The sequence below is a fragment of the Schistocerca gregaria genome, chromosome 6 (assembly GCF_023897955.1).
Source record: "Schistocerca gregaria isolate iqSchGreg1 chromosome 6, iqSchGreg1.2, whole genome shotgun sequence".
Taxonomy (NCBI): domain Eukaryota; kingdom Metazoa; phylum Arthropoda; class Insecta; order Orthoptera; family Acrididae; genus Schistocerca; species Schistocerca gregaria.
The window spans coordinates 438,761,984-438,774,390 of NC_064925.1; the positions used below are offsets into that span (position 1 = coordinate 438,761,984).

General features: G+C 43.7%; 1 protein-coding gene across 5 annotated transcripts in view; it reads left to right on the top strand.

Moving 5' to 3' along the window:
* The window catches only part of LOC126278179 (collagen alpha-1(IX) chain-like), a 1,015,797-nt gene that overhangs the window by 794,956 nt on the left and 208,434 nt on the right, over positions 1 to 12,407 (top strand). For all 5 annotated transcript variants that reach the window (XM_049978085.1, XM_049978082.1, XM_049978080.1 and 2 more), the window contains exon 3: positions 10,217 to 10,424. In XM_049978085.1, the coding sequence (XP_049834042.1) occupies positions 10,217 to 10,424 (208 nt within the window). The remainder of the gene's footprint in view (positions 1 to 10,216; positions 10,425 to 12,407) is intronic.

Below are 12,407 nucleotides of genomic sequence, written 5' to 3' on the forward strand. Positions count from 1 at the left end.
GTCCATTCAACAGTTGTCGACCGTGCTGGTTAGGGGATGTGGCATCCTACCACGAGAACTCCGTACCAGCTTTGTAGCCAGAATGAGACCACGTTGCAGAGCATGAATTGCTGTCACTGGTGATTACTCAACCTATTAAGAACGGTGTTGAACGTTTTGAAATGTCCAGGGGACCATGGTAAATCGAGGTGATTTAAGTGTAATAACTGCCTTCGAATAAAAGTACAGTCTCTGTTTGCCTCATTACATATGACAGAGGGATAGAAAAACAATTAAAATCGCCCAAATGAGGAAAGGCCGCTGGACCTGATGGGATACCAGTTCGATTTTACACAGAGTACGCGAAGTAAGTTGCCCCCCTTCTTTCAACGGTGTACCGTAGGTCTCTAGAAGAGCGTAGCGTTCCAAGGGATTGGAAAAGGGCACAGGTCATTCCCGTTTTCAAGAAGGGACGTCGAACAGACATGCAGAACTATAGACCTATATCTCTAACGTCAATCCATTGTAGAATTTTGGAACACGTATTATATTCGAATATAATGACCTTTCTGGAGACTAGAAATCTACTCCGTAGGAATCAGCATGGGTTTGGAAAAAGACGATCGTGTGAAACCAAGCTCGCGCTATTCGTCCACGAGACTCAGAGGGCCACAGACACGGGTTCCCAGGTAGATGCCGTGTTTCTCGACTTCCGCAAGGCGTTCGATACAGTTCCCCACAGTCGTTTAATGAACAAAGTAAGAGCATATGGACTACCAGACCAATTGTGTGATTGGATTGAAGAGTTCCTAGATAACAGAACTCAGCATGTCATTCTCTATGGAGAGAAGTCTTCCGAAGTAAGAGTGATTTCAGGTGCGCCGCAGGGGAGTGTCGTAGGATCGGTGCTATTCACAATATATATAAATGACCTTGTGGATAACACCGGAAGTTCACTGAGGCTTTTTGCGGATGATGCTGTAGTATATCGAGAGGTCCTGACAATGGAAAATTGTACTGAGATGCAGGAGGATTTGCAACGAATTGACGCATGGTGCAGGGAATGGCAGTTCAATCTCAATGTAGACAAGTGTAATGTGCTGCGAATACATAGAAAGAAAGATCCTTTATCATTTAGCTACAATATAGCAGGTCAGCAACTGGAAGCAGTTAATTCCAAAAATTATCTGGGAGCAGGCATTAGGAGTGATTTAAAATGGAATGACCATTTGAAATTAAACGTCGGTAAAGCAGATGCCAGACTGAGATCCATTGGAAGAATCCTAAGGAAATGCAGTCCGAAAACAAAGGAAGTAGGTTACAGTACACTTGTTCACCCACTGCTTGAATACTGCCCACCGGGGTGGGATCCGTACCAGATAGGGTTGATAGAAGAGATAGAGAAGATCCAACGGAGAGCAGCCCGCTTCGTTACAGGATCATTTTGTAATCGCGAAAGCGTTACGGAGATGACAGATAAACTACAGTGGAAGACTCTGCAGGAGAGATGCTCAGTAGCTAGGTACGGGCTTTTGTTGAAGTTTCGAGAACATCCCTTCACCTAGAAGTCAAACAGTATATTGCTCCCTCCTACGTGTATCTCGCGAATGGATCATGAGGATAAAATCAGAGAGATTACAGCCCACACAGAGGCATACCAATCTTTCTTTCCACGAATAATACGAGAGAGTAGAAGGGAGAACCGATAGAGGTACTCAAGGTACCCTCCGCCACACACCGTCAGGTGGCTTGGGGAGTATTTATGTAGATGTATATATAGATGTATTTCACTGTTACCTTGTGTACTATACTGCTACAGTTCTTCCTGTGTGTGGTGCAAGTTTCATCGAGCTATGTTACTTGGCAGTGACGCATCGTGCGACAGTTACTTTCGTCGTGTCACAGTTCGCCCAGAGTCGTTGGACGGCCACATAGACGGACTCTTCCAACGCCCCCCCCCCCCCCCGAAAAAAAAACACACACGCACACAAGGTCACTTAACTTGATGTGAGGCAATCGTAGCGGCCGATGGTGGAATATGATATCCTTACACCTATACACCCCTCACGGCAGATGCGCCTTTCAGGCAAACCATTGTCAAGAAATACTCTTACAGGCAAGTTCTAGAGGGTGGTGCTCCTTTCTGTCAAAAATTGAATTTTCTGCATGTGCACTAAATTCCCATCAAATCCAATTACGTGATTCCCACAATCGAGCGAGGGAATTGCACCAGTGGGATACGTATTGACGGCAACATGAGCCACCGTCTAACAAGTGGCGTCAAGCTAAACTTTTAGATTCAATACGTAAGCTAAAATTCACCCTGAGGTTCTATCTCGTAGAAGATACGCTCTTGCGAACATAGATGAATGGGTGGATTAAAAATTGTTGGACGCTAAACAGTGTAGTCATCAGCTCTCTGTTTAGTGGTATTGTTGCATTATTGGTCATTGTTGTCATTTTTTGAAACATTCTGTATAGGCAGTGATCAACTATCTGCCCTAACAATCCAGAATAGCTTTAGCGCCAGTGAGACCGAAAGCCCCACCGCAAACGGGATCATCGGAGTGCCGTATCGATCAGAGAAGAAGAAGGAAAATATGTTACTTTATTTTCGTGAAATAACGTAAAGGATCTGTTGCCGAAGGGTGTCGTAACTTGAACTGGTGCTCAGGTTCGGGCTACAGACATGCACTATTTAGAGGCGTGATAGGTCACTGACAACGATAATGGGAGAAGATGAACGGACATTTAAGCGAGAAGTATGCAATTTCTCAGCTGACGGTTCCTCTGGCCACAAATTCCGATGCTCGGTGTACGTTTCGTGCTGGTCCACTGTAATGTCACCCACAGGCTCGTTGACTAAACACGAAACACATTTTTTGTAGACGTTTCGCAGCGTGATCTCGCTTACGCCGATTTCGCCCCTATCTTTCAATTAAGAAATTCATTCCAGATCGATATTTGTGAAGTGATGAAAGGTGCAAACGCTTGTATCACGCTGGTTCCAGTCTCCTGTGGCAGACTCAGGTACTAATAAGCTGACCCTGTGCCTTCAGGTATCTGATTTATGCTGCTAATTATTTCGACGAGTGGATCAACAGTTCGGAATGTGTTCCAGTAAAAATCCGTGGAACCTTGTCTACTTTGCACTGAATGCGGAAAACCAAGTAAGAGCTACACTGAAGCTAACTAATACATCGGATCATTTCTCATTAATTTAGAGCGCTCATCTGAGTCCCGTATCGGATTGATATTCGCCGCACGGGTCGCGAATAATAATAATAATAAAAAAAATGTAGATGTCGTGTGACTAGGGCCTCCCGTCGGACAGGCCGTTCGCCAGGTGCAAGTCTTTCGATCTGACGCCACTTCAGCGATTTGCTCGTCGATGGGGATGAAAGGATTATGAATGGGACAACACACCACTCAGTCCCTGAGCGGAGAAAATCTCCGACCCAGCCGGGAATCGAACCCGGGCCCTTAGGATTGATATTCTGTCGCGCTGACCACTCAGCTACAGGGGGGCGGACACCGCGAATAATAAAAACAATAAAATAGGAACCTCCAAGGTCGTCTTCATAGACTATGATGAGGATCGATGAGGATCATGATGATATGATCTAACATATATTTGGTGTGTCTACGAAGGTTTTCGCGGCATTTCAGTGCAATAAAATCTTATGAATTTCTTGCCGCACAAGATTGCAGTTTGAGTGTGGTATCGTATCGTGACATATGGTATGATGTCCTCTATAGCACAATTATTGGCTTCGCTAAAACTTTACTTCACAATAACGTGATGTATTTTACAGGAATAGGAAACAGATACCGACTATAAATTCTTCGAATAAATCAGGACTACATTAAATCACCACGATAAGAGTAAGATCAAGCACAGCAAAAAACACACACCTGGAACCAATTCACGCTAACCAGTTTACCACCGATTTTCAGTGAAGATAAACATTTTTGTTGGTATTATTAACTTCCATACTCAATATCCTCGATTTGAAGTCACTGCCTGAAAGACACGTGTTCCTTCTAAAGCATGTCTAATTATGTTCGTAAGTATAAATTTACAGGGTCTGCATTTGACCACGTTTGGTTCAAATGGTTCAAATGGCCCTGAGCACTATGGGACTTAACATCTACGGTCATCAGTCCCCTAGAACTTAGAACTACTTAAACCTAACTAACCTAAGGACATCACACAACACCCAGTCATCACGATGCAGAGAAAATCCCTGACCCCGCCGGGAATCGAACCCGGGCGCGGGAATCGAGAACGCTACCGCACGACCACGAGCTGCGGTCCGATCACGTTTGGTCACACTTAGAATACGTAACTTACTATTTCATTATTTTTCAACCAGTCAAGGAATTTTTGTCAAGTTCCCTGTCCCAGTGGCGGATGATTGTCAAAAAGTGATAACAAAATACAAAACTCAATTTTGAAAGTAAATTAAGCTATTTTGCACTTATCACCTGGTTTTTGTCATGACCCTAACAGATGTTGCAGTGGACAGTGTTACCAATCGTATACCTCGTCCAGCTTACTTACAGGTCGTTGGACACCAATCTTCCTTCCTTTCAAATTATACGTCGGTTGATATTTGAGAACTCTGCTTGCCCCTGTATCGGACAAACATCGCTCAGTCCCAATGATATTACTGAAAAATAATATCAAAACACCAAAGGAAAAATAGTATAAATTGGATTGAGATAATGTTAAAATTTTAAATGCCATAGGGTCCTGCCGGAAGAGCGCTCCAGTAGTAAGGAACTTCTGCTCCCTTCGTACTTTCAGGCTCTCCACCGTTAAATCGCAGAAGGATGGGCGCTCTGAGTGATGAACTGAAACAGCCTATGGACATATGTACTTTTTGGGTTTCATTAAAACTTTTGACAATGTTGACTTTGACATTCTACTTACTAAACTGACAAGTCATTTTTTTTGTTTTGTTTTTCCAAATGCTGTTTAGTAGTTCCACTCACACCTTACATCCCACCATCGCGCCAAAAATGTGTAATGATTGGAACAAAAAGGTTGCAATGGCTGTAGGTAGTGTCAGTGGTCCCATAATGATCAGTATTGGGCCCATTATTTTTCGTATTATATGTCAATGATGTGTCAACCATTCTCTCTACTGCAGATATCACGATTTTCATTTAAATCTCAGTGCAAGTCCAATAAAAAATTTTACCGTCAACTAGGATGACAACACTGATTTACTTGCCTTATCTGAGTGTTCACTTAATTCACTCTAAAGCCTATTCACTTTAAAGCTAATTGCTTACAATGATACTATTCTCTATAGACTTTCGTACGAAAGCTCACGCAGGCTAGAATGCTTGTGTTCAATATTATTTCTCCCTACGAACAGTTGCCATGGCTGCGTGGCGACAAGGGTAGAGCCTACACCTACATCTACATCTAGATGGTTACTCCGCAATTCACACTTAAGTGCCTGGCAGAGGGTTCATAGAAACATTTTCATACGCGTGGTAAAAAGGAACACTTAAATCTTTCCGTTCGAGCTCTGATTACTCTTATTTTATTATGATGATCATTTCTCCCCACTTAGGTGGGTGTCAACAAAATATTTTCGCATTCGGAAGAGAAAGTTGGTGATTGAAATTTTGTAAACAGATCTCGCCGCAAAGAAAACAGTTTCAGTGACTGTCACCCCACCTCGCGTATCATATCAGTGACACTGTCACCCCTATTGAGCGATAACACGAAACGAGCTGCCCTTCTTTGCACTTTTTCGATGTCCTCCGTCAATCCTACCTGGTGAGGATCCCATACCGCGCAGCAATATTTCAGCAGAGAACGGACAAGTGTAATGTAGGCTGTCTCTTTAGTGGGTTTGTCGCATCTTCTAAGTGTTCTGCCAACAAAGCGCAGTCTTTGTTTCGCCTTCCCCACAATTTATCTACGTGGTCTTTCTAATTTAAGTTGCTCGTAATTGTAATTCCTAGATATTTAGTCGAATTGACAGCCGTTAGATTTGTGCAATTCATCGTATACCCAAAATTTATCGGATTTCTTTTAGTAACCATCTGGATGACCTCGCACTTTTCATTATTTAGTGCTAATTCCCACTTTTCGCACCATACAGAAATTCTCTCTAGATCATTTTGTAAATTGAATTGTACGTCTGATGATTTTACTAGACGGTCAATTACAGCGTCATCTGCAAACAATCTGAGGGGGCTGTTCAGATTATCACTTAGATCATTTACGTAAATCAGAAACAGCAGAGGGCCTATGACACTACCTTGCGGGACGCCAGATATCACTTCTATTCTACTCGATGATTTACTGTCTATCACTACGAACTATGACCTCTCTGAGAGGAAATCACGAATCTAGTCACACAACTGAGACAATACTAAACATGCACGCAATTTGATTAATCGCTTGTGAGGAACGATATCAAAAGTCTTCTGTAAATCTAGGAATATGGAATCGATCTGAGATCTCTTGTCGACAGCACTCATTGCTTCATGGGTATAAAGAGCTAGTTGTGTTGCACAAGAACGATATTTTCTGAATCTGCGTTGGTTATGTATCAGTAACTCATTTTCTTCAAGGTGATTCATAATGGTCGATTACAGTATATGCTCCAAAAACCTACTGCAAATTGAAGTCAGTGATACGGGTCTGTAATTCAATGGGTTACTCCTATTTCCTTTCTTGAATATTGGTGTAACTGTGCTATTTTCCAGTCTTAGACTATCATACTCTATGTCTACTCCATCGCCCTCTCAATCACTGTACTCTCTCTTATTTATTTTCAACTCTTACACTACTATCTGAACAGCATAGCAGAAATACTCGTTGACGACAAAGTAAACCCTCTGTGTACCATCACACAACACTGCCATATTCTCTAAATCGTTTGCTGTATCAGGAAACCGATTTGAACAACCTTCCTCAAAAGATTAGAGACATTAAAATCCTTCCAAACTCCAAAAGACAGTTAACGGCCCACATTCTGTCACAATAGACATCTCTCCCATACACGTGTCTGCAGCTCACTCTCGCCAACCCTCCTCCCCACAACTTTTCCTCCCCATCTTGGCAGAGCTACTTGTTTAAATTCTGTTTTTTACCAGCAGACACTGCCGCTGTCTCTTCCATCTTCACCTCTTTCCTCATTTCTTCCGTTTCTATAATACTAAACATGTGTTCAAATGTTCCATACTGATTTATGTCATCCTTAATGCCCTTTACTGTTATTATTATTATTATTATTATTATTATTCAAATGTTCAAATGTGTGTGAAATCTTATGGGACTTAACTGCTAAGGTCATCATTCCCTAAGCTTACACCTACTTAACCTAAATTATCCTAAGGACAAACACACACACCCATGCCCGAGGGAGGACTCGAACCTCCGCCGGGACCAGCCGCATAGTCCATGACTGCAGCGCCCCTGACCGCTCGGCTAATCCCGCGCGGCTATTATTATCATTATTATTATTATTCGTGTAAATGTATTTGTAATACCTTTGGTTTGTATTGTTCGTGGTCAGATGTGAGAGGGCTTTAAGGCCCTAATCTGGTCAGGCTAAATAAACAATAAATGCTAAATAAGCACTAAATAAACAGGTAGTGGCGTTATTTGTTACTCAGCCTTTTACATCATTTGAGAAAAATTCGAAGTACTCCAAATTTTCGAATACAGTAAATTGCGGTACGTAGCACTGTGTACCTGCAACTAAACGTGTGTCGTATTCAGAAACTGACGTCAACACGGAAATCGCACGGACAAAAGGAAATGACGAAATTAAATTTAGTTGCAGGCCAGAGCGTTTGGAGTGTCGCCTGTTAGGTGTGGCTTCACTTTTGACGGCCTCGTCACGCGTGTTGCAGCACCAGCAGGCGCCGACCGTAAAACAACTTTACAGCGAGAGGAGCGTGCCCCACCTGCCGCATGGGCTATTCACGGCGCCTCTAAACCGACTGCGTTGTCACGCCAGAGTAGTTCTCTGCACAGAACTCCGGGGACGCCTTCCTTTTAGCTGCACCAACCGTACAACCACTCCCCGCTCCTCTTTCTCCCGTCCACAAAAAGAATTCTTTTAGTTAGTCGTTGCTCAAAGGCAGCTAGCACCCCTGCACCGGGATGCTTTTACGGAGGGTAGAGATGCGTAAAAACTGTGCACGTTCCGAAGAGAACCAGTGGCGCGCTAAGCTTTCGTAAGCGAATTTTTGGTCGTGAAAGGAGCACACAATAAGCGTGCGTTGCCCATTCTTCCTTGCTTGCGGCTTTGTCTTTTATGTGACGTCCTTCATATTTCCTGCGATGTAGATGGAACACCAAAGGTGTTTGTGCGTTTTCAGTCCTCCTTTTCTTCGCCCTCCTGTGGCTGTATCACGAGGGGGACAGGGGGCGAGGGGGTGGTTGCGACATTGACATGTACATGAACAAAACTGCAGAAGGTCCCTCTAAGATCCTCTCCCACCCCCACTCCCTCCGCTCGGTTTGGCAACGGCCTCGGTGTCACCCTCATGCTTTTGTTGAGCACTTTAAAAAATGGTTCAAATGGCTCTGAGCACTATCGGACTTAACTGCTGAGGTCATCAGTCCCCTATAACTTAGAACTAGTTACACCTAACTAACCTAAGGACGTCACACACATCCATGCCCGAGGTAGGATTCGAACCTGCGGCCGTAGCAGCAGCGCGGTTCCAGATTGTAGCGCCTAGAACCGCACGGCCACCACGGCCGGCTGAGCACTTTAACAATGTACTTGTACAGAGAGTTCAACACCCATTCAGCAACGTGGCGCTCCGCTGCTGCTGTAGTTCCTGAGAGGGAGCCGGAAAGTGGGTCCGATCAGGCGCGAAAGGGAAACTACAGTGAAAAATTCGATGAAGATTTGCACAGATGTGTTAGGCAGTGTCTCTAGTAAGTCCGTCGATCGCGTCACGTCCGTCGTTTTTGTTCGGAGCCCTCAGTGAGCGCGAAAAGACGCTTAGACAAATAGTGTCTCCCACGAAGTATGACGGTCAGGTGAGACATTTGGTCTATGTACAGCCCACATAACGCAACTGTCAACATTTCCTTCTTCATGACAACACTCTACAGGGGCAATGAAGGTGCTACTGCAGCGTTTTCGATGGGAGAAGTGTTTGATCGTCCACAATACAGCCCGTAATTGGCTCTCCTTGAGTTTCATCTGTACTCACATGAAATGCGGGATATGAAGACAACATTTTTGCACACGCAACAAGCTACAGACCAGCGTAGAGAATTGGCGGAAAGCATAAGCGGCTGCCTTCTATGACGAGTGTATTGGAAATTGGTATAACGCTACGACAAATGGCTAAGTCGGAGCGGCAACTTTGTAGGAAGTTCCTGGAAGGCGTAACCAACTACTGCAAATAAAATATTTTTGATTTTCGAAGTGGTTTCCATTTCGCTTTCAGTCTGACCTTACTTTCCGATGCCGGCTGGGGTGGCCGAGCGGTTCTAGGCGCTACAATCTAGAACCGAGCGACCGCTACGGTAGCAGGTTCGAATCCTGCCTCGGGCATGGATGTGTGTGATGTCCTTAGGTTAGTTAGGTTTAAGTAGTTGTAAGTTCTAGGGGACTGATGATCACAGATGTTAAGTCCCATAGTGCTCAGAGCCATTTGAATCAATTTTTTACTTTCCGAACAGTCGTCGTAAATTTAGTTCCAGTTGACTGTCTTCAAAGAACATAGCCATACGTGAATACAAGACAAAATTTTTTAAAAAATGGTACAAATGGCTCTGAGCACTATGTGACTTAACTGCTGAATTCATCAGTCGCCTAGAACTTAGAACTAATTAAACCTAACTAACCTAAGGACATCACACACATCCATGCCCGAGGCAGGATTCGAACCTGCGACCGTAGCGGTCGCTCGGCTCCAGACTGTAGCGCCCAGAAACGCACGGCCACTCCGGCCGGCTACAAAATAAAAACATATCGTACTGCACTCCCGATTTTTCACATGCAATTCGTCCAAGTTCGATCCAACTTCCCACCCCTGTCGATAATCTTATCTCCCTATCGACCGTTCGATAGTCGCAAACGTCGAGTTTAGTTAATCGGCCTGTGTTGCTTCCAGAGACAATAGCAATGGGTATCCGAGCTCCTCGGCGAATTCTCTTAGTTTACTAAGCGGCGCCCTCTGTGAAGTTCAGCCCTGAGCTGCTGAAGTGACGATGTTGCCTGGGATCTGCCCACAGAGCTGCTGGAGGAGGAGGAGCAGCTGCGGCTGCCGTGCGCAGACTTCCGTCCCGGCGAGGACGACCTGCAGGCGTTCGACTTCATCCGGCGCTTCCGGCTGGACGTGCTGGAGACGCAGTTCTCCGGCGTGACGCGCGTGCGCGGCTCCAACCGCATGCAGACCGCCTACCGCCTCGACAGGGGTGCCAACCTCACCGTCGCCACCAGGTCGGCCCTGACAGCACAGCGTGCTTCCATTTTTTTCTCTTTATTGTTATTTCATCCCGCAGCGCCCCATATGGTCAAGAGAGAGAGAGGGGGCTGTGGGGCTGTCGGCGGTACACGCAACCCGCTCTTCAGCCAACTAACAGTAAAAAAAAAAAGTTTGATGAAAAAATGTTAGATGTAAAAAAAACAAGAAACAAATAGCGTGAATATTCACATTAAATTTAAAACTTTTTAAAGGTAAAAAAATAAAACTGAAATTTATATGACCTCTTAAATGGTTGTTAAGAACAGTAATAACAGAGGGGAAAATAAAACACTACAAATGCACATTTAAAACATGCTGCCGAAACACATATATTTGAAAGAAGCACTTTCCTGTCGGAAGAACCTTCAATGAAACACAGAGCTGTTGAAGGGGAAAAGGTTGGCTGTTCACGAGGATAGGAAAGTGGACGTATAAGGACTGGTGCATAGCAGCGGTGGGGTAGGAGTGGCTGCTGGGGCAGGAGTGGAGTAGAAGGAGGGTGGGGGGTTGGTGACCCTAATAGTTGGTGACCCTAATAGTTGGTGGGAAAAGTAGGGTGAGGAAAGAAAGGCAGATGGGGAAGAAAGGGGGTGAGGAAATGTGGGAGGGAAGGGGGAGGAAGTCCTGGTAAGATAGTCCTATATCTGGTAGGATAGGTTAATGTCGGGGCAGAGTTCATGGTCTGGGAGGGGGAGATGATTGAAGTTTCTTTGGGAGAGTATGTGGAGAGTGTGTAGGTGGAAGGTTGGTAGGATGTGTTGGTAAAGGCGCGGCAACATATGAGGATTAGAAGTTAGAGGGGGAACGGCAGGATTATTCAAATGGCTCTAAGCACTATAGGACTTAACATCTGAGGTCATCAGTTCCCTAGACTTAGAACTATTTAAACCTAACTAGCCTAAGGATATCACACACATCCATGCCCGAGGCAGGACTCGAATCTGTGATCGTAGCAGCACCGGTTCAGGACGGAAGGATTACTGGAGTCGAGTTCGCGATAGTATACAGGGTGATAGACGAAGATATGCAAATATTTTAATACGTTATTCTACAAGTAAAACCAAAGCAAAAAGTTCATATAAATATAGGTCCGCAGATGTTTAGTTACGGAGTTACGGCTAATAAAAGATTTTGCCTGAAATTTAGCAACTTCGCTAATATGAAGCCATCACAAAACTGTACGACGTTAATGTAAAGCACGATTTCCATTTATTTTGTTGTTATTGATCTGGAGAATCTAATAAAACATGTCCGAGACGTGCATCTGCAGTAGTTTTCCAGAACATCCAGAGAAGACATAATTTCTTAAAAATTTTAATTTATTAAGTGCTTGGCCCAATTTGTTTTTTTGAATTCCAGACAATTGTAAAAGATTTTCAACAGAAATTGAAGAGAATTTAATTTTGGAAAAATGATGGTAATAAACACCGTATCGGCATATTTCCCTGTCGTAAATTTGAAAGACATCCCTACTTACAGTTACTATGTGGTTTCGCTGAAATTCATTGTTGTTATTATGTTCTTTCACTGAACAACACAGAAAACTAACACGTTTTAAGGTTAGGAAACGACTGAAACAACTCACTGACGATTGCCAACAATTACATAAACGTTTCTACATTCTTAAAGGAAAGTAAACAAAATTACTAGTATAATAATCTTTGCTTCTCTAGATGTTCTGGAAAACTAGTGCAGATACACGTCTGGGACATGTTTTATTAGATTCGCCAGACCAGTAACAAAAAAATAAATGGAAATCGTGCTCTACTTTAACCTTGTACAATTTTGCAATAGCTTCATGTTAGCGAAATTGCTAAATTTCAGGCAAAATCTTTTATTAGCCGTAACTCTGTAACTAAGCATTTGCGGACCTATGTTTACATGAACTTTTTTTTAGTTTTACTTGTAGAATAACATATTAAAATATTTGCAGATCTTCGTGAATCTCCCTGTACATT